Source organism: Bos javanicus, chromosome 14 (genome assembly GCF_032452875.1).
Source record: "Bos javanicus breed banteng chromosome 14, ARS-OSU_banteng_1.0, whole genome shotgun sequence".
In the NCBI taxonomy this organism is placed as follows: Eukaryota; Metazoa; Chordata; class Mammalia; order Artiodactyla; family Bovidae; genus Bos; species Bos javanicus.
The window spans coordinates 36586161-36611643 of record NC_083881.1 but is presented as its reverse complement, the minus strand read 5'-3'; the positions used below and the strand labels follow the sequence as shown (position 1 = coordinate 36611643).

Sequence of the window (25483 nt, the reverse complement as noted above, 5' to 3'; positions counted from 1 at the left end):
GAGGAGCCTGGTGGGCTGCAGTCCATGGGGTCGCTAAGAGTCAGACACGACTGAGCGACTTCACTTGCACTTTTCACTTCCATGCATTGGAGAAGGAAATGGCAACCCAGTCCAGTGTTCTTGCCTGGAGAATCCCAGGGACGGGGGAGCCTGGTGGGCTGTCATCTCTGGGGTCGCACAGAGTCGGACATGACTGAAGCGACTTAGCAGCAGCAGCAGCAGCAGCTGATTCACTTTGCTGTACAGTAGAAACTAACACAACTCTGTAAAGCAACTATACTCCAGTAAAAATATACTAAAAAACCGTACACAAAACAGAAAGTCATTTTCCTTTATGCAACACTTCATATACTCAGAGCAACTGAGAGTCACGAATGCAGTGACCTCAAACTACAGTTCTCAATGTGCAGGGTAGGGAGAGGTCCTCAAATAAGGATTAAATGGTAACTTGTTTTGACAGAACCCCAAGAAAAGAAACAGTTGTGTTGTGATGATGTTTGTTTTTTAATTTCAATTTGTAATGCACTTAAATACTTCAAGTGTTAACCTTTTTTTTAAAAAAAAAACTTAATTTATAATTCTGTAAATTAGAATCATCTTTGGTTTGCTTTAGTAACTCACATTTTCAAAATATCATTTCAGAAATCAGACCCTCCATTGGCAAGCAATTGGCAATCCTCGATGTCAAGGAACTTGGAAAAAAGTTCGGCGGGTAGAACAGTGTTCTTGTCCAGCTGTTCACAGTTTCATTTTTATATAGATCTTGATATAAATATTTTAAAATGTGTTTGTAAACATGCTAAATACTACCAAGTCATATTCGATGCTGCATAATCCTTTGAAAACTCTTTGGCCTAAAGTTCCTAAATGTATGTCTTTTCCACATTCTGAAGCAGAGAAAGGAAATTCAGGGGGCCAGTTCTTAAGAAACACAGTGCCTTTATTTTTATTTTTTACTATGTTGAGGACCCAGTCTAAAGTCTCCTGTAGTTTTCTGACCTTGGCCTGTCACTTGGAGTCTCCTCATTGAACAGGTAGTCCTCTGGACACAGAGTAAGTCTGTTTGCACTAAAATGACTACATTTTATTGGTCCACTTACTGGTAAGTTGTCATTTAAGGGTACTCATGCTTTGAATCTTGGGTTCTTTCTTTCTGTTCTGTAATCTCTTAAAAACTTCTTGCCTTAAAAAATGTCTACAGATATATGTACACTCACGTGTGCATTTCCCATATATTATTCCACAAATTCTGCAATAATAATTTCAAGCAAATTTGTCACAAGTAATTTCCCACAGGACAAATTGTTTGAGATTTAGTAAGCAAAACCAACAGCTCTACTAAATATACCTTTTTTTTTTTAATAGAAGAAATTTTCTTCTGTTAACTGAAAAGCGTCAATCAAATGTTCATTCTAGGTCAGTACAATTCCTTTAAATGTTTTAATTTCCATGAAGTGAAATTTTGGCAACGATAAGTGAAACAATTGCTTTAATTATGAACATTCTACCATCATTAGCATTGAAAATTATTTCCAAGGCATAAAGCCTGAAATTGACTACAATAATTTTGGAGTCCAACTTCAAGTTTAATTGAGGTAAACTTATTACTTTTTTTCCCCCCTATAGCACAGGTTTTCTTTTGTCTGGAGTAGAAGGTAGAGGCATAGATTATGGAAGGCATAGATTTATTACAGATGATATGATCCCCATCCCCACCCCAACTCTACAAACACAGAAGTATTAGTTTCCTTATTGTATGATTGGAAAATCAATGAACCAGAGACAAAAGGCCTTGTTGAAGAATCTGGACTGACAGAGCCAAATCTTAGCTTCTCATTCAGAATTTAGCTTCGATGAAGAGTCTAATGTTGCCAAAGACTGTTCTGTAAAAGCAAAGCCCTTTTTATTTCTGAAGCAAATTTTAAACTCAGAATATTTTCTTCAGAGAACTGAATCTGGAGATTTAAACTACAGGTAAACCTCAGAGATAGTTGAGTTTGGTTCTAGACCATCGCAATGAAGTGAGCCACAAAATAGTTTTGGTTTCCCGGTGCATAAAAAAGTACATTTACACCATATGTTTGCAGTCTATTGTGTGCAATAGCATTATGTCTAAAAAAAAGTACATAGCTTAATTAAAAAATACTTTATTGCCCAAAACTACTAACCATCATGTGAGTCTTTAGTGAGTAGTAATAGCAAAGATCACTGATCACAGGTCACCTGGACAAATATAATAATAATGGTGAAAAAGTTTGAAATATGCTAATAATCACCAAAATGTAACACAGACACACAAAGTGAGCAAATGATATTGGAAAAATGGCACCAAGAGATTTACTCAATCTAGGGTTGCCACAAACCTTCAGTTTGTAAAAAAAAAAAAAAAAGGTAATATCTGCAAAGCACTATAAAATGAGGTGTGCCTGTATATGAAATTCCTTTGATTTCATATGTATAAAATATGATTTACTAAAATACCTATTTCTTGGCACTTATCATGTAATGAATGATATAATGACAATAGCAAGTTTAATAGGGATGGAAAAGTTCCCAATATTTAATGCTGAGAGTAGCAATATTTCTGAGAATGTATTTGTTTAAATGTCAGGACAGTTTTGGGGTAAACTAAATTCTTCATAAATTAACAATAAAAATTTGAGTCTCATCAGAGTTAGAAACTTCAACTATCAGCTCAGTATTAACATTTCAAGACCATTTCTAACATTTGTAAAACAAAACTTTTTAAGGCATACCTGGGCAATTTTCAATGTTACTTAAAATTTTATACCAGTAAATAAACTTTCTGTTCACATTTTGAAAAACTCTTGACTTGTTTGGCTAGAAAATACCCAAGTTTTCTGGACAAGTCAGAGAATAAACAAAAAATTTCACAAAAGCCAAAAGAAAACATTTTAGAATTGATAGGCATATGTATGATGACTAACAGCAATAAAGCTATGATGTATTTATGGTTCCAATATGCTATAACATTCAGGATATTTGAGTTGTATAAAATCAATTTTTCAAATTACATATTTAGCTGTCACTACATGACCATTAATTACTTTCATATTGAAGCATATTTTTGTTATTTCTATTCTTATGAAGAATTTCAAGGGCTGGAAGACATAACTACTAAATAGTGATCTTGAAAAGCTTGTTATTACTTCTAGCGAAGCCCACGGAAACAGTACAAAACTGAAACAAACTGCAACATGTGGTCTAAATGATGAATGAAGAACCCCTAATTTTTTATTTTCAGAGATAAAGATCAAGGAATTTAAGACTTCTTTGGTATTCCTTTTTAATGAGTACGTTAGAGTTGGAGTCCTTTCCAATGACACTCTACAATGATTTACAGGCTCTAGCACTACTTAATTGGAGAAGGCAATGGCACCCCACTCTAGTACTCTTGCCTGGAAAATCCCATGGATGGAGGAGCCTGGTGGGCTGCAGTCCATGGGGTCGCTAGAAGTCGAAAGCGACTGAGCGACTTCACTTTCACTTTTCACTTTCCTGCATTGGAGAAGGAAATGGCAACCCAGTCCAGTGTTCTTGCCTGGAGAATCCCAGGGACGCGGGAGCCTGGTGGGCTGCCGTCTATGGGGTCGCACAGAGTCGGACACAACTGAAGCAACTTAGCAGCAGTAGTAGCAGCAGCAGCACTACTTAATAGGCTGCTTTTCAAAAGTGCATGAGAAAAGTAATTTGAACAAAAGTAGATATACCCACTCAGGAAAGCAGGGGAAAGGAATTAAAGATGGTGATCATTTAGTAGAGAAAAGCTGGGGGAGGGGAAATGAGAAGAGAAAAGAAAAGAGTAGAAAAAGGAGCAAGGTGAACTATAATCTCATTGTTCTTTTTGTAGGGTCTTTCTCGGAATTTAAAAAAGTTCTTTCTTTATTTTTGTGTGTGCTGGCTTTGTTTCTGTGCCAGCTTTCTCTGGTTGCAGGGCGCGGGTTTCTCACTGCAGTGGCTTCTCTTGTGGAGCACAGGCTCTGGCGTGGGCGGGCTCTGTAGTTGTGGCGCACGGACTTAGTTGCCCTGCAGCCTGTGGGATCTTAGTTCCCAGACCAGGGATCAAACTCATGTCCCCTGAATTGGCAGGCCTATTCTTAACCACTGGACTACCAGGGAGTTCCCTTTCTTGGGATGTTTTTATCTGAGAATGTTGAAATTATGCATACATAGCAATAGCAATAACTTAAATTGTTTAGTTCTACTCTGGCATAAAAATTGTAATTACCATTTCTTCTAGGAATACACCAAAATGATGTAATATAAAACTAGTTCTGCCCTCTAAGACTATTCTGGTGAAGGTTTGTACAAATAAGTGTAAGATGGTTTAGAAAACCTGAATATTCTGATGAATATGTGGAAAGGGAAGTGAAACTTCTGGGTCAAGGTGACAGATGGATAAACATGTTTATCTTCTTCCTCAACTCCCATTGAGATTATAGGATTCATGGAAAAGTCTGTAACAGAGAGTCTATAACACAGATGAGAAGGCAGGGATGGAATCAGCTCATAGATTTTGAAGAAACTTTTTGAAGATTGAAAGGACATAGGATTCTATGGATGGATAAACCAGAATAGAGGGACCATACCTCAGATGGTAAAGCGTCTGTCTACAATGTGAGACCTGGGTTCGATCCCTGGGTTGGGAAGATTCCCTGGAGAAGGAAATGGCAACCCACTCCAGTACTCTTGCCTTGAAAATCCCATGGATGGAGGAGCTTGGGGCAGGCTACTATCCATGGGGTCGAAAAGAATTGGGCACGACTGAGTGACTTCACTTTCACTTTCACCCTTTAAAACATGTAGAAAAGAAGATGGAGGTAGAGCCATTCTTCTTGGGGTGTGGCAGTCCTACCAAGTACAAACAAAATGGATTTTAAAACTCCCCACCCCTAGAGACAAACTTGTGGAATTTAAAATCAAGGATAAAGAAAAGACTATAAAATCTTTCAAAGAAAGAAAAGCAAATTACCTACAAAGGAACAAGAATTCCCATGAGAAACAGCAGTCTTCTCATCAGCATCAGTGGATACTTGAAGTCTAATAGAATAAAGCCCCCAAGTTCTGAAGGACAATAATTTTGAAACTAGAATTTCCGTATCATTCAAGGCACTGATTAAAGTGTGATGGCAAAGATTCAGCCTTTCAAAGGTGTAGAGATTCAGAAGCCTTATGAAATGGTCCTCAACAGGGTGTTTTTTTCTTTCTGACTTTTTATTTTGTATTGGAGTACAGCTGATTAGCAAACAATGCTGTGGTAGTTTCAGGTGAACAGTGAAGGGACTCAGCCATGCATGTAATGTATCCATTCTCCCCCAAACTCCCCTCCCGTTCAGGCTGCCACATATCATTAAGCAGACTTCCCTGTGCGCTACAGTAGGTCCTTGTTAGTTATCCATTTTAAATATAGCAGTGTGTACATGTCGATCCCAAACACTAGGATACTCTTCTCAATTAAACATGGCGGGTTGACAATATATTTACCTCCTTTACCTCCAGATTCCCAATAAAATTACAGTTAAAGGATTTTTTTTTTTTTTTAAAGACAAAGAGTATACTGATAAGGAGATTGAGAGGGAAGAAGCTGAAAAGAGGTGGCTGTAAAGTTTCAGGACCAGTGAAGCAGAAGAAAGGAGAGTCAGATGCCTAGAAGAGGGAATTTCAGAAAGCAAGGTCCTCTCCAGTGTCCCTGGAATGTAGTCTTAGCCTCTAGACCACCAGGGAAGTCCTGGGGGACCCATTTTACAATGCCATTTCCCTTGCCACCCTCGCCCAGACTGAAATGGAGTATAATTAAACAGGGACGCCGAAAGACTGTCTTCTTAGAGGAAGACTGATCTGGAAACAAATCTCAAACTCTCCCCTTCTCCCCAAGGAATTGTGGGAACACTGCTTTAGGTCTAAGAGGTTGTCACCAGTCAGCTGTCCTGTGGATCTGCAGCCCAAATTCTCATCACCAGGCTGGGCTTTAGAAATCTCACACTGCTAATTCAGTTTCAAAGTGGTTCTAACCGACCAAAAAAAAAAAAAAAGAGAGAGAGAGAATTAAGAGAAGTTCCCAGATTTGGAATTAACTGCCTATCAGAACAAAGTCCAGCATAATTCAGAGGAAGAAAACAAAATCTAGACCTCAAAGTCATCGGTCAGCAAACTACAACCTGCAGGCGAAATCTCCTATAGTTTCTGTAAATGTAATTTACTTGGAACACAGTCAGGCCCATTTATTTGCATGTTTATGTCTATGGACCATTTCAAGCAGAGTTGACAGAAACCCAGTGGCCCACAGGCCTAAAATATTTCATCTGGCCCTTTACAGAAAGCTTGCTTACCCTGGCTTAGATCATTGACATTTAATGTAATTACTCGTGTGGCTGCATTCAGGAGCACCATTTGTTTTTTTGTTAGTCCTTGTGGTTTTGTTGGTTTCTGCTTCTTGTTCCCCCTTCTCCCTGCTTTTGCTTTCTTAGGGATTATTTAAATAATTTTTACTATTTCAATTTATATATTAGTTATATATGTGTATTTTTAAAATGGTTGCTCTAGGGGTTACAATATCATACCTAATATTTTATAATAAAGGTAGCAGTTAATATTATTCCTCTTTAAACATTTATTCAGCTACATTGGGTCTTAGTTGTGGCATGTGAACTCTTAGCTTTAGCATTTGGGACCTGACAAGGGATTAAACCTGGGCCTTCTGCATTGGAAGGGCAGTCTTAGCCACTGCACAACCAGGAAGTCCCTAGTATTATTCATAATATTACATTTCATGTAAATTGGAAAAGCCTTGCGGGCATAAACTGGAAACTCAGAGAATGAATCTAAAAATTGACAATGGGCAGACCTTACATGACAACACTGAGCCATAACCTCTGTGGCAATCAGTTTAGAAAGGGAAAGGGAAAGGGAAGTCGCTCAGTTGTGTCCAACTCTTAGCGACCCCATGGACTGCAGCCTACCAGGCACCTCCGTCCATGGAATTTTCCAGGCAAGAGTACTGGAGTGGGGTGCCATTGCCTTCTCCAATCAGTTTAGAAAGAGGAACTGAATTCCCAAAACTATCTACCCAGAATGGGCAGGACTCAGTTGATGACTATCAACATCCCATTTTTTTGTCCCTACTTTCAACTTAAGAGCAGAGAAGGCCAAGTATGATCCCCAAAACAATCATATAAGATGCCTGTTGCTAGCTGGCCAGTCTCCAGCTTCCTCATGCCAACAAGCTCCAATCAGAGCATGCCTGAAGCCTTAGTTTTTTACTACAAAGCTTTCTCACTATAAACATCTGCCTGCATCTCTGCCAAACACAAGTCATGGTGGCTGGCTTCCTTAATATAGCAAGCTCTGAATAAACAGCCTATTTGTTTTCATTTTTGAGTGGTTTTATTTATTTCCACAACTCAAATATTTGTGATATAAGGAGGAAGCACAAGCTGGAATCAAGATTGCCGGGAGAAATATCAATAACCTCAGATATGCAGATGACACCACCCTTATGGCAGAAGGTGAAGAGGAACTAAAAAGCCTCTTGATGAAAGTGAAAGAAGAGGGTGAAAAAGTTGGCTTAAAACTCAACATTCAGAAAATGAAGATCATGGCATCTGGTCCCATCACTTCATGGCAAACTGATGAGGAAACAGTGGAAACAGTGGCTGACTTTATTTTTGGGGCTCCAAAATCACTGCAGATGGTGATTGCAGCCATGAAAAGACGCTTACTTCTTGGAAGGAAAGTTATGACCAACCTAGACAGCATATTAAAAAGCAGAGACATTACTTTGTCAACAAAGGTCTGTCTAGTCAAGGCTATGGTTTTCCCAGTGGTCATGTATGGATGTGAGAGTTGGACTGTGAAGAAAGCTGAGCGCCAAAGAATTGATGCTTTTGAACTGTGGTGTTGGAGAAGACTCTTGAGAGTCCCTTGGACTGCAGGGAGATCCAACCAGTCCATCCTAAAGGAGATCAGTCCTGGTTGTTCATTGGTAGGACTGATGGTGAAGCTGAAACTCCAGTATTTTGGCCACCTGATGCGAAGAGCTGACTCATTTGAAAAGACCCCGATGATGAGAAAGATTGAGGGCAGGAGGAGAAGGGGACGACAGAGGATGAGGTGGTTGGATGGCATCACTGACTCAATGGACATGGGTTTGGGTGGACTCCGGGAGATGGTGATGGACAGGGAGGCCTGGCGTGCTGCAGTTCATGGGGTCACAAAGTCAGACACAACTGAGTGACTGAACTGAACTTAATTATATAACCTTACTTTGTAGAAATGCAAATGAACAAGTATGGCTATATACAACATGAATATGTTGAGTAGGGGTTAAAAAAGACAAAGAATACAGAGTAGTTCATTTCCTTAAATCAAAAAGAAAAACAGGACTTCCCTGGTGATCCAGCAGTTAAGAATCTACCTGGCTATGCAGGGGACATGGGGTCAATCCCTGGTCTGGGAAGATCCCACATGCATGGGGGAACTAAGCCCATGTATAAGCCCATGTGCCTAAGCCCATGCTCCACAACAAAAGAAGCCACCACAATGAGAAGCTTGTGCTCTGCAACTAGAGGGTAGCCCTGCTCACACTCACAGCAACTAGAGAAAGCCCGCAGGCAGCAAGGGAAGACCCAGAGAAATAAAAAATAAACAAAATTAATTAATCAATTAAAGAAAAAAACCAGATACTCTGCCAGCCTTTGCAGCTTGGCTCTGAGTTGGGTAACTCATTCAACACTGAACCAGGCCACCTATAACTAAGTCTGCCTTAGCCTCCATCTCTGGCACTTATGAAGCCTAAAGATCACACAGCATAGAGGCCTAGGGTACTCGCAGGTCTTTCCTGAGACTGTGTCTAGTCCTGGGCACAGGGGCTTGGTCTTCTGGATTCCCTGGTTTTCTCAAGACTTTCAAAGCCTTTACCTACCACATACCTTAAATTTCATGCAGCCATATTAAAAGATGCTTGTTCCTTGGAAGAAAAGCTATGACCAACCTAGACAGCATATTAAAAAGCAGAGACATTACTTTCCCAACAAAGGTCGGTCTAGTCAAAGCTATGGTTTTTCCAGTAGTCATGTATGGATGTGAGAGTTGGACTCTATAAAGAAAGCTGAGCGCCGAAGAATTGATGGCTTTTGAACTGTGGTGTTGGAGAGACTCTTGAGTCCCTTGGACTGCAAGGAGATCCAACCAGTCCATCCTAAAGGAAATCAGTCCTGAATATTCATTGGAAGGACTGATGCTGAAATTGAAGCTCCAATACTTTGGTCACCTGATGGAAAGAGCTGATTCATTGGAAAAGACCCTGATGCTGGGAAAGATTGAAGGCAGAAGAAGGGTATGGCAGAGGATGAGATGATTGGATGACATCACCAACTCGATGGACGAGTTTGAGCAAGCTCCAGGAGTTGGTGATGGACAGGTGCCAGGGTCCAGCCCCGGTGGGGTCAGGGGTTTCAAAGGGGAGATGGCTTCGGCGATCAGGAAACAACAGCTTATTTAAATGTTAATTAAAGATATAAAGAGTGGTTAAATAAGGATAGCTCAGTGAGGAAATTCAGTGGAGACAAGAGGCTGAAATAAGGATAGCTCAGTGAGGAAATTCAGTGGAAAAAAGAGGCTGAATAATTCAGCCAGAAGGTGAGAGAAAGAACGACATGGGGGGACCAAGCTTCGGTGAACAAGGCCTGCACTTTATTTTCCAAAGTAGTTTTTATACCTTAAGTTATGCATAGAGGATAATGGGGGAAGGGGTAGAGTCATGCAGTAAGCCAGGCTTTCTTCCTGCAAACTTATCATATGCAAAAGTTTAGGTGATTTGCATCATCTTCTGGCCCTGAGGCCTGTTAACATTTTAAGACCCTTCAGAAAACTTATTTTTCTCTAAAGGTGATTAGTCAGGCACCACCCTCCAAAAGCATTAGATAAAGTTGCATTCCTACAGGGCAAAGGTGGGCTCTAACAAGAAAAAGAATTAACTCAAGGGTCCAAGGTTACAAACATTAAAGCTACCACTTACACCAATTATATTAATCAATACACTGCCAGGGACACAGCAGGTAAGGGATATGGAGACGTAGCAGCAAACCTTGGCCCAACAAGTGAAAAACCCTTCACCAATACAATTTCTAATCAATCTTTTAACTGCTCAAAGGAATCTGTATTTAGACAGTTTAGAACATCTCATGCCTCTCACAGTTGGGAGGCTCTGAGCAATCACATGTGGCCGGAAAAACCTATTCAGGCAGAGGCTAGAGGAATCCCAAAGGAGTTTGTAGGTTGAAACACTGTCACACCCAGGAATTATTAACTGGAGCTGTAAGTTAACTTTTTTTTTTTTTTCAGAGAGAGGTAGTGGGGGACAGCCCCCCGTAAAGTCAGAGGTGTAGGTGAGAGCACAAAGCAGAAAGTAGGCAGACTCTGGTTTTGGGGGTGGATGCTCGAGAATTTCCAGGGGGACTCCTGAGGCTTGATCCCGCCTTTGCGTATGCCGAGCCTCCTTCCTCATGACCTTTGCCACGGGCGGAGCTCCTGCCCCCCGCAGACAGGGAAGCCTGGCACGTTGCAGTTCACAGGGTCGCAGTTGGACACTACTGAGCAACTGAACTGACTTTCCTCTCCAGGCTCTTCAATCTGTCTGCTCTCTCTGACCCCAGGCAGATGTAGGCACCACTTTTAAAGCCCATGAGTTCATAAGGGGCAAAACAAAGGCAAATCTCTGAACCCTCAGGGAACTGCCAGACATGGAAACACCCCACCACAATTCTGAGCACAAGGTCTGTGTTGGCCTCTCCCCCATCATCAAACTACACCCCGACAACACATATCACTGGTCCCCTCAAGCAGGCTAAGGAAAACCACCAGAATGCTCTACAATTTAGCAGCCTCTTTTTTCCATTAAGCACCCCCCATTTATTAGATTCGTTTCAAAAAGTTGATTCTAATATTTTTTTTTTGCCAGCTTAATATTTGCTTCAGAAAAAGGAAGGCTCTCTGGAACTCCCCACTTTGTCACTCTCTATGTAACCTTTTTAATGATTGTTTTAGAAATGAAGGGCAGATTAGTGGTTGCCAAGGGTTGGAGGAATGATGTAGGAGAGATGACTGCCAACAGAAGGGATCCTCATGGTGTTGGAGTATCTTGCCTGTTGTAGATACATGCACCCACACAAGTGATAAGTAGTTTGGAATTACATACACCGTACACATGTGGTACAAGACTGGGAAAATCCGGGTAAAACTGAAGATTTATATCAATAATCTGATGGTGACTTACTGTGGTTTAACTGACACTGGGGGAAGCTGGAGCAGGTGTACAAGGACCTATTATTTCTTACAACTGTATGTGAGTCTAGATGTCTGAATAAATTTCAGTTTAAAAATTCAAAATATTCAGATAAAAATGAGGAAGCATTTAGGAATACAATAACCCAATTTATTTCACTTTTCTATGGGTCCACAAGTTATATAATAAAAATCTATGCTTACGTAAATCTATAACAGTTCTTTAATTAAAAATAAAATTCTAAGTAAGAAAGCACCACATTATAGCATAATTCATAGTGATTTTTTTTAGTGGCACATGAAATAACCGAGCATCTTACAGCTCCTGGCAGTTTAGATTTGATGATTTAGGGTGTCTGGAAAGAGGCTGACAAACTGGTCTATTTTGGCTCATAAATAAAAGCCATCAGCTTTGGCACTGATCATCAAAATGTCTGCAGTAAACACGATGACGGTAACCAGTACTGTAGCAGGACAGATAGAACCAGGAAACATTATCCACGTTTTAATTTATTATACATATAAGACAACAAACTCAGGAACAATGAGAAAGTAATGTATAAAACTTTAATAAGAAAAACAAATGACAAAATACTTACTTAATTTTGGTACAAATACTTAAGCATTTTCACATACTTGTTAATAAAACATACATAACTCAAAATGCTAAATAATTCTAGTTTTTGACAAATTCTCTAAAGACCATGTTGGTAAAAACTCAAAAGTTGTCCAATAAGGTGTGCAGGATCTTGTTTATCTACTATTTATCATAGACATTAAAATTATTATGTTTAAAGCCAATTTAAACATTTACAGAATGCCATTTAGGCCCGATATTTATCTAATTAAATGAAAATATCGGAGAAACTTATATTTATGGCACCAGGTTATAAAGAAGCTTTATTTAAACTATCTCTGTCAAAGTTTTAACACCAGAACCAAAGTCAAATGTACCTAAATGAAACATAAGCTATTCTTGGTAGTAGCATAAACTTTGTCCTATGGGTATTACATTTTCAAGTTTTTTCCTTTATATGAAACTACTTAAAAGGAAAATTTAAGTATATCTCATAGATTACTTTGTACATTTATCATTCTATAAGCTAATGTGTTAGCAATTAACGGATTAAGGTCATAAATCATTACGCCTTATGTCAAAGGCCTCTTATTCACTGATTTAGAAACTTCACTCTTATATGTGTCACAGAGTTGAAGTCAGCCCACACATATACAGCAGGTTAACAGCAATATATTTTTCCTCTAATCAGGCTTTCACTTTTTTATTGGAATAGGGTTTGGAGGTAGGAGGATTGAAAGCACTAGGGTTCAAAAAAATTTACTTTTTTTATCAAAGGAAAAAGATTCTTAAAGAATACAATGATGGTAATGCTCTTACAGCACAAATTCTCATATTGAGTAACTGTGCCACAGAAAAAATGTTGTAATGCTTTAAACAGAATTTTGACCAACTTTCAAACAACATGCAGTGATTAGAGTGTTAAACTGTCATCTCATCAAGCTCTGCAAACACTCTCAGTCTTCACTGTCCGAACAGATCAGTTTTAGCTTCTTCATAGTCCTCCATCTGTCTTTCAACATGACGCTTGTCCGGTTGTTGAATTCATAATGTGATAGTATTTTAGACCAATTTCCCTCTCCATATTTCCTCACACCAGATCTCAGATTCTTGTCTTCTTCCCAAAGCCATGCCTTTTGATGAAAAGTAGGACAGTTAATCACAGAACCAGTTCTTGACAAACAGCATTAGTTTCAGGTGGACAACATAATGATGCAGTATCATACATATTGTGAAATGATCATCACAGTAAGTCTAGCTAACCTCTGTCAAAAGTGGATAAAAAGTAGAACAGTTATTCACAGAAACAATTCTTTAACATATCTAAATACAAATTTTTAAAAAACCAATATGTTACAATTTCTTAATGGTGGAAGAGATTCCGTGAACATATCTTAGATTTCTGTAAGAACTTGTGGTGATATTATCAAGGGTCCTGACTACATTATGCATGACACACTATGGCTCTTCACAATAAACTGTGGAAAATTCTGAAAGAGATGGGAATACCAGACCACCTGATCTGCCTCTTGAGAAATTTGTATGCAGGTCAGGAAGCGACAGTTAGAACTGGACATGGAACAACAGACTGATTCCAAATAGGAAAAGGAGTACGTCAAGGCTGTATATTGTCACCCTGCTTATTTAATTTATGTGCAGAGTACATCATGAAAAATGCTGGGCTGGAAGAAGCACAAGCTGGAATTAAGATTGCCAGGAGAAGTATCAATAACCTCAGATATGCAGATGACACCACCCTTATGGCAGAAAGTGAAGAGGAACTCAAAAGCCTCTTGATGAAAGTGAAAAAGTGAAAAAGTTGGCTTAAAGCTCAACATTCAGAAAACGAAGATCATGGCATCCGGTCCCATCACTTCATGGGAAATAGATGGGGAAACAGTAGAAACAGTGTCAGACTTTATTTTTGGGGCTCCAAAATCACTGCAGATGGTGACTGCAGCCATGAAATTAAAAGACACTTACTCCTTGGAAGGAAAGTTATGACCAACCTAGACAGCATATTCAAAAGCAGAGACATTACTTTGCCAACAAAGGTTCGTCTAGTCAAGGCTATGGTTTTTCCTGTGGTCATGTATGGATGTGAGAGTTGGAGTGTGAAGAAGGCTGAGCGCCGAAGAATTGATGCTTTTGAACTGTGGTGTTGGAGAAGACTCTTGAGAGTCTCTTGGACTGAAAGGAGATTGAACCAGTCCATTCTAAAGGAGATCAGCCCTGGGATTTCTTTGGAAGGAATGATGCTAAAGCTGAAACTCCAGTACTTTGGCCACCTCATGAGAAGAGTTGACTCATTGGAAAAGACTCTGATGCTGGGAGGGATTGGGGGCAAGAGGAGAAGGGGACGACAGAGGATGAGATGGCTGGATGGCATCACTGACTCGATGGACATGAGTCTGAGTGAACTCCGGGAGTTGGTGATGGACAGGGAGGCCTGGCGTGCTGTGATGCATGGGGTCGCAAAGAGTCGGACATGACTGAGCGACTGATCTGATCTGATCTGATCTGACTATGGCTCTGCTGCCCCAAATCAGACAGCTATAAGGTTTGAGAACTAAATACAAACCCAATTTGTCTGACTTAAGCCCATAATGTCTCTTAAAATTCTATAGCTGTTAATAAAATTAAATAATTTTATTTAATAAAATTAAATAATTTTATTAAATAAAATTAAATAATTTAAATAAAATAAAAATTTATTAAAGTTAATTAAAATAAAATTTAATAAAATAAAATAATTTAATAAAATAAAATAAAATTCTACAGCTGTTAACAGGTTAGAGATGTGTCCCTCACCCTCTTCCTCTCTCTCATGTGTGCTCAGTCATGTCCAACTTTTTGCGACCCCATGGACTGCAGCCGGCCAGGCTCCTCTGCCCATGGAATTCTCCAGGCAAGAATACTGGAGTATTTCTTCTTCCAGTATTCTTTCTTCCTCCAGGGGATCTTTCCAACCCAGGGACTGAACCCGAGTCTCCCGTGTCTACAGTACCGGCAGGTGAGTTCTTTACCGCTAGTGCCCACCTGGGAAGCCTTAGAGATGTGTAGAATTCATATAATACCAAATAGAACTTATGAATATTTAATTCTTCCCTAATGAACTCAGTGAAAACCCTGTTCTATGTTGGGCAAGGTAGACACACACATAAAACTAAAATCTTCTCACTTTCTCCAACAGACTTCTGAGAACTCAACTAACACAAACTAATTAAAGATACATTATTTTGTTTTTGGAGAAAATGATTAAAAAATTTTAAAAATCAAATTCTGTATTATACATAGAAAAAATTACTGATACCTGGCATTTGCTAGAGGTGACCAACTAACTATTCCTTCTGCTGACATGCTGAGAAGCAATACGTAGGGTCATCTGAATGATTATTTACTGTTTCTGAACTACGAATGCTTTCCCCAGCTGACTCACATTTGGTTTAAAAATTCATCCATCATCAGTCATGAAAGGGCAAATACTGAATGATTTCACTTACGTGAGATATCTACAGTAGTCAGATTCCCAGAAACAGAAAGTAGAATGACGGTTGCTGGGAACAGGGGGAAGGGAAATAGGGGCTGTCTAATAAGTACCGTGTTTCAATTTCGCAAGATGAAAAAGCTCTGGAGGCTGCTGTACGACAGTGTGAACGCATTTAATGCCAGTGAATCATACACTTAAAAAACAATTAAGGTGACATATTTTATGCTATGTTTTACTACAAATACATTTTTAAAATCAATAACGGTCTTGAGTAGACAATTCTCCAAAAAAGATATATAAATAGCCAATAAGCACTTGAAAGCATGCTCGATGTCACTTAATCATTAAGGAAAAGCAAATCCAAAACCCTAGAAGATATAGCCTCAAACCCATTAGGAGGTACACCATGAAACAAACAACCGAACACAGAAAATAACACGTGCTGGTGAGGATGTGGAGAAACTGGGACTCTTATGTGCTGTTGGTGGGAATGAAAACTTGTGTGACTGCAAGGGAAAACAGTGTGGTGGTTCCTCAAAAATTAAAAGCATCATGTGACCCAACAACTCTACCTGTGAGTAGAATTCTATATTCTTTTGTATACAGCCAAAAGAACTGAATGCAGAGACTTGAAATTTGCACACTCCTGTTGACAGCCGTATTACACATAACAGACAAAAAGTGGTATATAAATACAATATCATCAGCCTTAAAAAAGGAAGATTCTGACACATACTACAAGGGAAATGATCTTGTCCTCAAAGTAAATGAGGACATTATGCTAAGTGCAGGAAGTCAAATACAAAAGAAAAAATACTGTAGATTTCCACTTATATGAGGTACCTACAAGAGTCAAATTGAGAGAAAGTAGAAAGTTGGTTGCCAGATGCTTGTGGGGGCGGGGTGAATGAGACATTACTGTTTAATGGTTACAGAGTTTCAGTTTTGTAAGATAAAAAGAGCTCTGTGGATGAATGGTGGTAATGGTAGCACAGGAGGTGTTTAATGACACTGAACTATACACTTTAACATGGCTAAGATGGCAATTGAATATTCATTGGAATATTGGACTGATGCCAAAGCTTCAAAACTTTGGCCACTTGATGCGAGGAGCTGACTCATTTGGAAAAGACCTTGATGCTGGGAAAGACTGAAGGCAAGAGGAGAAGGGGACGACAGAGGATGAGATGGTTGGATGGCATCACTGACTCAATGGACATGGTTTGCGCAAACTCCGGGAGATAGTGAAGGCCAGGAAGACTGGTGTGCTGCAGTGCACGGGGTCACAAAGAGCTGGACATGACTTAATGACTGAACAATAACAAGATGACAATTTAAAAAAAGAGGAAAAAAAAAAAAAAAGAATCCAGCTCAACTGTCTGACACACCAAAAAGAAACTCAAGGTGCTTGTAGACAAACATGAGGTCAAAATTATCTTGTGTACAACTCAGTGCCATAAAACTGGCAGTGATTATCATGCCAGACTTCCTACAGAAGTCTGAGCTGTCGCCTATCAGCAATGGTGCTGCCTACAAGTGTAAGACTACTCACCCTCTAGACAAAGACCAACATCTGTCCTGTGACCTGTCCTGTCAAGCCAGCCCACTTCCCTCACCAGTCACCACTCCTAAAAGCCTCACCACACTGCTCATTACTAACTGACACAAAACCAAAGGAGATATAAATTCCGCACGTGTGCAGTAAGGCGTTTAAAGGGGAGAGGAACGTACTTATTGATTAATCTCTGGGTTCACGTAAATCTTCTGAGAATGTGATGAAGGCTATGGATCCATTTTGCAGACAAGTGAAGATACATAAAATTTTACATGATATTTCAGGAGCCATTTAGAATCCCCTTAAGAAAACCTATCAATTCTATGGTCCTTCAAGTTAAAAATTTTTGTTGTATAAGAAGCTGCCACACATTTATTCTGTTTTAAAAAGTAGCTTTTGATTTATGCAAATCTCATATAGATAGCTGGAGAAGGCAATGGCAACCCACTCCAGTACTCTTGCCTGGAGAATCCCAAGGACAGAGGAGCCTAGTGGGCTGCCGTCTATGGGGTAGCACAGAATCGGACACGACTGAAACGACTTAGCAGCAGCAGCAGCAGCATATACATAGCACTGTTTCCTTGTTTTAATCTCAGTAATATTTAATACAGAGCACAGATGATATCTGATAAAATACAAAAGCCTGTTTCTCTGAAGAAATAACGTTCTCTGCTTGAATACTAGGTTCCTGAGTGCAACCAAAGTTTAAATGGTATTTCCAGTAGATCATATACAGCAAGGGTTAGGCAGGCTACTGACCCCTGTACAGCACCGGAGCTAAACAATGGTTTTTACATTTTAAAAAGTTGTTTTCAATAAAAAGAAGAATACGTGACAGAAACTGTATATGGCTCACTGCTTTATACAAAGTTTGTCAACCTCTGATCTAGAAGTTATAATTTTGTCAGTAAAAGTTAATTGAAAACCACAATGTTTAACATTAAACATTTAATTTTTTTTTCTTCTATTGAAAACGAGCAACTATAACTTGATATATTATTGTTACTTCATGATTATGGCTTATATTGTTTGATCTGAATGCTTTTTTATACAGTCCTTGCTTAATTTCATCTATGATTTAAAGAGGAAAAAGTCTTAAAAAACACCATATGGAATATATCAGTAATCATATAGCAAACAGAAACTATACTCTTCCATCCCTGGTTGGGGAACTAGGATCATGCAAGCCACACAGCGTAGCCAAAAACAAAAACAGAAGTTTAGAAAACTTAAAGAGGTCAACCTCTATTGTTCATAGATGGAACTGAATAAGTGACACAATGGACTTATCAGTGTTAAGATTAGAAAGAAAATATAAGGATAGCACAATTTTATAAGTCTACTTTTTTGCTTAAAACTCTTTCATTTCTTTATTTTGTACAGGTGACCTATTATACTAGATTCTCTTCATAATGACACCTGGTTAACTTAGAGTTTAAGATAATGTATTTCAGGACAAAAGCAACAACTGTGCCCTTGGTACTATTCTCTTTTTGTCTTTTGCTTTTCTTGAGAAAAATAAAATTAAATCCAGCCATGCCCATAACTCAAGATATAGACAACATGGGACAAATTAAAATGCACCAATCTTTTCTTTCCTTAAGGCTAAAAAGTTATACAAAAGTTATATTTTTAAATTGCGTATCATTTTTAATGCCTTTTAGGAAAAAAACCCAATGCTTTAAAAATGGTATCATTTATTTACACCAACAGAGTCCTTGGATCTAGTGCTATGTCAGCAAATGGCACAGGCATTTTGCACTTTCTTATCTGTTGAAATGTATACATTCTAGCCTAGTTTGGTCTATTTTTAAAGCCTGATTTGGTGTAAATAATCAAGTCAAAAATGGAAACTTTGAAATATGTAATGAACAACTATCTTCCACTGGTCCATGTAAATAATTTCAAAAGCATCTATTTTATCTGATAAATAACAAGTCTATACTTTGGAGAAGGGATTGTTTCTTACAAGGCCACTAGGCAAGCTATAGGCTTGCTCTACCATATTCTCCAGTGATGACCTGATGACTCAAAGGTCTGCTCCTACCTACCCCCTTTATTTCTCTCAGATGAGAGAAAGCCAGAGCTAAAGTGGTGACCTCTCTCCCCCATGACACAAAACCTTCAGATTGGCTTTGTTCAGGAATATGGAGATCTCAGACCATAATGCTGAGGAAGCTGCCAGAGGCTCAACTTTTCTAGAAACTGAGAACCAGAGTAGTCCCCAAACAGAAAGAAAGCTTGTGTGTGTCTCTGAGAATAGAACCTACCAGTTTTCTGCCCGTTTCCTTTCTGCCTCAGAGGAAAGATATGGGAGGCAAAAATAATCATATAAAATACTAATTTTAAAAAAGCAGCTGGATTTAGAGACTTGATTTCTAGTCTTCATTATAAAGCACATATTCTTGTGGGTTCACAACTGAGTATTATGTATTGGCACCATCCAACGCAGGACATTTTTTCCTAAGGGCCAACTGGATTTTTCCCCCTAAACAAAGCTTTTATACTGAGCAGATGCTGTGTCACGATTGTGGTGGTGCAGTTTTGATATCCTCTAAAGTTTATGGGTTCATAAAACAGGAAAGAGTAAACCATCAGTCTGAAAGCACAGTCCATTCCTCCCACCGTCTGCAGTAACGTGTGGATGTTACTTTAAACAGTGTGCCCTTGTGCTGCTCAAGTCCAGCTGGTCTACCACCCCAGGGTCCATATTTAAACATCAACTGATTGAGAGAAGGGGCTTTGGAAGAGCTTTATGAACTGAAATATCCTTCCAGTTCATCATTCAGATTCCTCAACAGGAGTTGGGAATAACATTCTTTTCATCTTTCCTATCTTTTTTCTCTTACTGTGAAAAATAATAGTCGACCTCAAGACACAGACTGAACGCACTGCCTGCTGAGACAGGACTGTGGGTTTGTTTCCTGGTCATACCTGCATGTTGGTGCTCAATGTAGCGTAGACATGTTTTAAAATAAAACAGATGATGTATATTAAACAGTGATATCATTTATAATTTAAAAATACTGTATAATAATTCCCATTACATACCATCCATGGGGAAAAAGTCTTTATTGTTGAAAGCCATTTACTTTTCTTCTGAATAAATTTACAAAGGAAGGCCTCTTTTTAAATTGTGATAAGGCAGGCAAATATGTCTTTGTTTGTTTAACATACAAATACAGGAGAAAGAAACTGTCCAAGACTACTGCAGTCAAAATTTTTAAAGAATCCAAATCTCAATACAAAATAAAATAAAATCGGTCACTCATCTAACAAGTTATCCCACCAAAATGCCAACAGTAGAAAGCTAAAAATAAAACCAGACACAGAATTTTGGGCATAATAGTGATAGACAATATCACCTGTATTTAATTGTGCAGTTGATATCCCACATGTTGTTTCAAATATAAAAAAAAGAGAAACTGTTTTCTTGATGTATATCTCTAAGTAACACCTATAATTCCATTTAGAACTGTTACCAGAAGAACCAAAGGGAAAGATAAATATATAAGGTAGAGACTTTTGGATTTTAGACCAACCTGGAGAGTCCAGGACTTGATCCTACCCCAGCATATCAACAATGAACCATTTGCAAATAGCTTATCAAAAAAGAAAATCATCTTAAATAATTTACTCATCTTACTGTAAACAACTAGAAAACCAGATAAAATACAGTAAACAATGATTTCAGCAACTAGAGATAGCACAGGACTATAATCACTGTGAGAAAAAACAAATGAGTGAACCCTAAAACTGACTCAGCTTTCTGAATAGAAAAATTCTATATCAAATGGTATCTCCTTTTTTAAAGCACACAAAAATCTTAAACTGAACCTATGTTAGAAAGATATGAAAATAAGTTTATCATGTGGATTTAAGTTTTACCCTACATCTGATGAACAGACTGTAGGATGGATAATTCTAAATAAATGTCATTAATACCCAAGATTATCTTTAAAACGTGAGTGAACTCTGAACAGGCATTTTGATCAACTTATCTAAGGTGGCAAAGAGGAAACATTTTATCCTCAAGATTTTTTTAGAGTTGAACAGAAATAATGTGAAATAATCACAATTACTCCTTATGACTTTAATATACATTAAGCATTATTAAATTAAAATAAACAAGTACCTGTTTTTTCCTAGACCGATGCTTTTCAGGAGTTACAGGCTGACTTTTTAAAATACGTGTTCTCTTCCTTTCAGTGGCTCGTCTACTGTTCTTTTTCTTTCTTCCACCTAAAAGCAGAAACACTGTCATCAAAAACTGTCCCACATTAAAAGAATTATATTTTTAAAGGTTATCATGAAATTCCTATTTATTTTATAGCTATTTAAAAAAACCTGTTTAATCTTTTTCCTTTGAATCTGGAAGCAGTATGGTATAAATGCAAAAATCAGCCTTTGAAAATCAGGGGGCATGTGTTTCCTTTCCAACAAGGGCTTGGCAGAATCGCTCCTGCAGAGGGTGGCAAGAAGGGGCACTCTGCCATCAATGAGATGGTGATCAGAGATGACACCATCAACATCCACAAATATCAATGGAGTAGGTTTCAAGAAGCACCTGTGGGGGCTTCCCTGGTAGTCCAGTGGTTGAGAATTTATGTGCCAATGCAGGAGACACAGTGTTCAATTCTTGCTCCGGGAGGACCCCATATGCTGTGGGCAGCTAAGCCCAGGTGCCCAGAGCCCAGGCTCTGCAATCAGAGAAGCCACAGCAGTGAGAAGCCCACACACCATAACGAGAGTTGCCCTGAAGCCTGCACACAGTAGCAAAGATGCAGTGCAGCCAAAAAGAAAGAAAGAAGTCCCTCTGGCACTCAAAGAGATCTGGAAATACGCCACGAAGGAGATGAGAACTCCGTATGCATGCACTGACCGTGGGCTCAACAAAGCTGCCTGGGCCAAAAAAATAAGGAATGTCTCATACTGCATCTAGCTGTGTGCGGTTGTCTCAGAAAATGTAATGAGGATTCATCAAAGAAGACTTATATATTCTTTATCTATTTAACTACCACCACTTTAAAAAAATCTAGATAATGTGAATGAGGACTAACTGCTGATTGTCAAAGTTACAGAGCTTCAAAAAAAAAAAAAAAAGAATGAAAAAAAAATCAGAGGGGATGTGCTTTGCATCTTGACTCTTTCATGCCTTTGAACAAGCCATTTCACCTCCCAATGCCTGTCTTTTCATCATCTGCAAAAAAAAGGAATATTTACCTTATAGGATCATTGTAGTTTCTTAAAATAATGTTTAAGGAATATCTGACACAGTATAAGAAATAAATCTTTCTCTCTTATTTACAGTTTAGTAAGATAAATGTATATGCAACTGAAAAGAAATAGAATGGTCATTATTGAAAGAAAATTGTATATATATAGTTGATCCTTGAATGATGCGGTTTTCAACTACATAGGTTCACTTATACAGATTTTAAAAAATAAATATAGTATCTGTTTTCATTTTACAAATCTTTTTAAATGTGCAGAAAAGTTTATGTTCGATTATATATGACAATATGTGGAATCAAAAGAACTAGGGTTTGAGTTCTGATTTTATGCCACCTGTTTCAGCTGCCTACCCTCAGATAAGTCACTTATCAATCCCTTTGTTTCTGAGGCAGAGAGAGCAGTATGTGTTGACTGCAAAGAGTTGGAGCCCCTCATCCCTACTGTACTGTACAGAAACCTAAAAGAATCTACACATAGAATTTAAAAAGGGTTTAGCAAGATGGTTCCATACAAGATCAATAAACAAAACTCAACAGTATTTCTGTACATTAGCCAACAGTTAAAATATTTAAATAATCAAAAGATAATATTTACAATAGTAATGAAATATAAAACATGCTTAGGGATAAATCTAGCAAAAGTAGTCAACATCTACATGCAGTAAATTATAAAGTTTTACTATATTTGTAAGTGTGTATACACACAAATACATGCTGTAAGAAAAATATACATAAGACAATCTAAATAGAGAAATGCTTTTGTGCATAGGAAGACAATATAAATGTGTCAGCTCTCTCCAAAATTATCTATCACAATGTAATTTCAAATAAAATTTCAATAGGGTTCTTTGTAGAACTTAACAAGATTATTCTAAAATTATGTCTTAGGAGAGGTAATTAATCATAAGCTCTGAGCATTCCTGTAGTTCTTGCTAAGACTTTACTAAACAGTTTCTGCAGTTAGTCAGGTACCTAAATAGGTCACCAGAACCACAGGCTGACCACCATGTAACTACTCTCTCCTGGAGAAGGGAACTGGATTATTTGCTACAATGTTTTGCTTGTTGCTTACTCAAAAAGTACCCTTGGGCCCAAGTTCCTCTTTGCAGTACAACCTACAGCCTGTGCAGCATCTACCTGGGTGCATTACGCTGTCTTTGGGACCTGGCGAGGGAAACCAGCACAACTGTGCTGTTGCCATACACAATCTGCTGTACTGTAGCAAACTGTCCTGTTCCGACCCATTAAGTCTCGTTGTACACTTTCTGGCACCTATGGAGTGGTAGCAGCTTCACTGCTTGCAATCTTTTATGAAGTTTCCTCCCGCCCCCGACAATATGGAAGACCAAAACAGCAGCAATACTTAAGATGTTCCTAAAGAATAAGAGGATGATGAAGGAAATTACTCTGTCACATACTGAGTTATTTCTAAACTACAGTAATACAGATGATATGGTATCACTGCAGCAGGAGACCATATGTGTTGTAAGGCTAATGGAAACCACGCCAGTTATGAACAGAGATTTTCATATTGTGAATTGTTCAAACAGGTGCTAGAGGACTAAAAAGGCAAAAATAAATTAACAGATTAACAATGAAGAGAAATTCATAATCATAGCTGGAGACTTCAATACTTCTTTCTCTCAGTAATTAGTAGAACAAGAAGACAAAAAATAAGCATGCATATAGAACATCTGAAAAGCACTATGAATCAATTTGACCTAATCGACATTTATAACACTGTATACTCAACGACAGCAGAATTCACATTCTTAAGTGTATATATATCAACAGTCACCAAGGTAAGACCATATTCTAGGCCATAAAGCTAGTTTTAAAAAAGAAAAAGAAATCCTACAAATTATACCCTCAGGCTGGAACAGAATTAACTGTAAATCATTAATAGAAAAATACCTAGAATATCTTTAAATATTTGAAAATTTAACAAACAGCTTCTTAATAGTCCAGATGATCAAAGAGAAAAGTCTCAAGGGAAATAAAAAATACATTTTGATGAAAATAAAAATATAACATATAGGGATGAAACTAAGGCAGTAAGTAATAAAAGGAGAATTTATAGCATTAAATGCACAGTTTAGAAAAACTGGGCACCTATGAAGAAAAAGCCGCTCATATACAAAGGGAGGCGAGTCAGGTTGATATCAAGACTGTCCACAGCAACACTCATCAAGTTAGAAAATAGAGAAACAAAATCTGTAAAGTTGTGAGGAAAAGTATTTCCAAAGAATACTATAGTCAAATCTTTTTTTTTTTTTTTGCTAATATCACCCATTACAGCTAAAATCAATCAGTAGTCTAAAGTTTATATTTACTGTTATAGAGGCAATCTGACCCAAGCTATCAAAGCATTTTTTATTATTTATTCTTTATTTTGAAGGAATCATAGTTTACTGATATATTTCTTATGAGATAGCATTTATGTGAACTTCATTGAATCCTTCAGTTTCACCTCTTAAAAATTAAATGTAAATATACTTTTAAGTACATATATAACCTCATCACTTTTAACTAAATTTTTATTTGCTTCGATTCTATCTGACCCTTGAGGCAGTTTATCTATCTCAGCATTTAAGGACATGGGCTCTAAAAAGTCAGAAATGTTATTGTGGCTCTGGTTCTGTTCATGATCTATAATATATGACCAAGGGCTTTCTACACTTAACCTCTTTTTGTCTTGGCTTTCTCACCTGTAAAACGGGGGTGATTAAAAAACAAATGCACTGATTCAGATTGTTTTGAGGATTAAGTGAGTTTATGAGTAAAAAGCTTCTAATTCAAATATTAATCATTTCACCGAATACTGGTGAAAATTTTTTGCATAGAACTTAAGTGATGCAAGAGATGCAGCAGATGTGGGTTTGATCCATGGGTCAGGAAGATCCCCCAGAGGAGGAAATGGCAATCCACTCCAGTATTCTTCCCTGAAAACCTTCATGGATAGTGGGGTCATGAAGGGTTGGACATGACTGGGACTAAGCATGTGCATGCACGCACACACACACATGTATATATTATATATTACTAACAGCTAACAAAAAGTTAAGAAATGTACTAAAACTCACAGGAGCGCCTGTTTAATATCCACAGTCACTGCCAAACCACTCTACAAAGAGATTACAGTCTTCATCAGTCTAATTACTGATCAACTACAGTGTAGAAAGGTGTATGCTTCCATTTCTCTGAACTTTGTATTATGAAATTAAAAGTCCAGGAAAAACCCTCCAATTATTTTAGTTTAGAATTAGGACTCCAGTGCTCACTTTGGCACCAAATACACTAAAATTAAAGTTTTGATTCCTAGTCAT

General features: G+C 38.1%; 2 protein-coding genes across 6 annotated transcripts in view; one reads left to right on the top strand and one right to left on the bottom strand.

The window, feature by feature from the left end:
- Positions 1 to 7391, top strand: part of SBSPON (somatomedin B and thrombospondin type 1 domain containing) — a 37769-nt gene extending 30378 nt beyond the window's left edge. For 2 of the 4 annotated variants that reach the window (XM_061438982.1, XM_061438979.1), the window contains one exon: positions 643 to 7391. In XM_061438982.1, coding sequence (XP_061294966.1) covers positions 643 to 760 — 118 coding nt within the window. In that variant the 3' untranslated portion in view covers positions 761 to 7391. The remainder of the gene's footprint in view (positions 1 to 642) is intronic. The other 2 variants (XR_009740848.1, XM_061438980.1) reach the window with 2 other exon arrangements.
- Positions 7392 to 11438: 4047 nt separating this feature from the next.
- Positions 11439 to 25483, bottom strand: part of TERF1 (telomeric repeat binding factor 1) — a 43525-nt gene continuing 29480 nt past the window's right edge. For both annotated transcript variants that reach the window (XM_061438977.1, XM_061438978.1), the window contains 2 exons: positions 21059 to 21165; positions 11439 to 13011 (listed from right to left, as the gene is read on the bottom strand). In XM_061438977.1, coding sequence (XP_061294961.1) covers positions 12835 to 13011; positions 21059 to 21165 — 284 coding nt within the window. In that variant the 3' untranslated portion in view covers positions 11439 to 12834. The remainder of the gene's footprint in view (positions 13012 to 21058; positions 21166 to 25483) is intronic.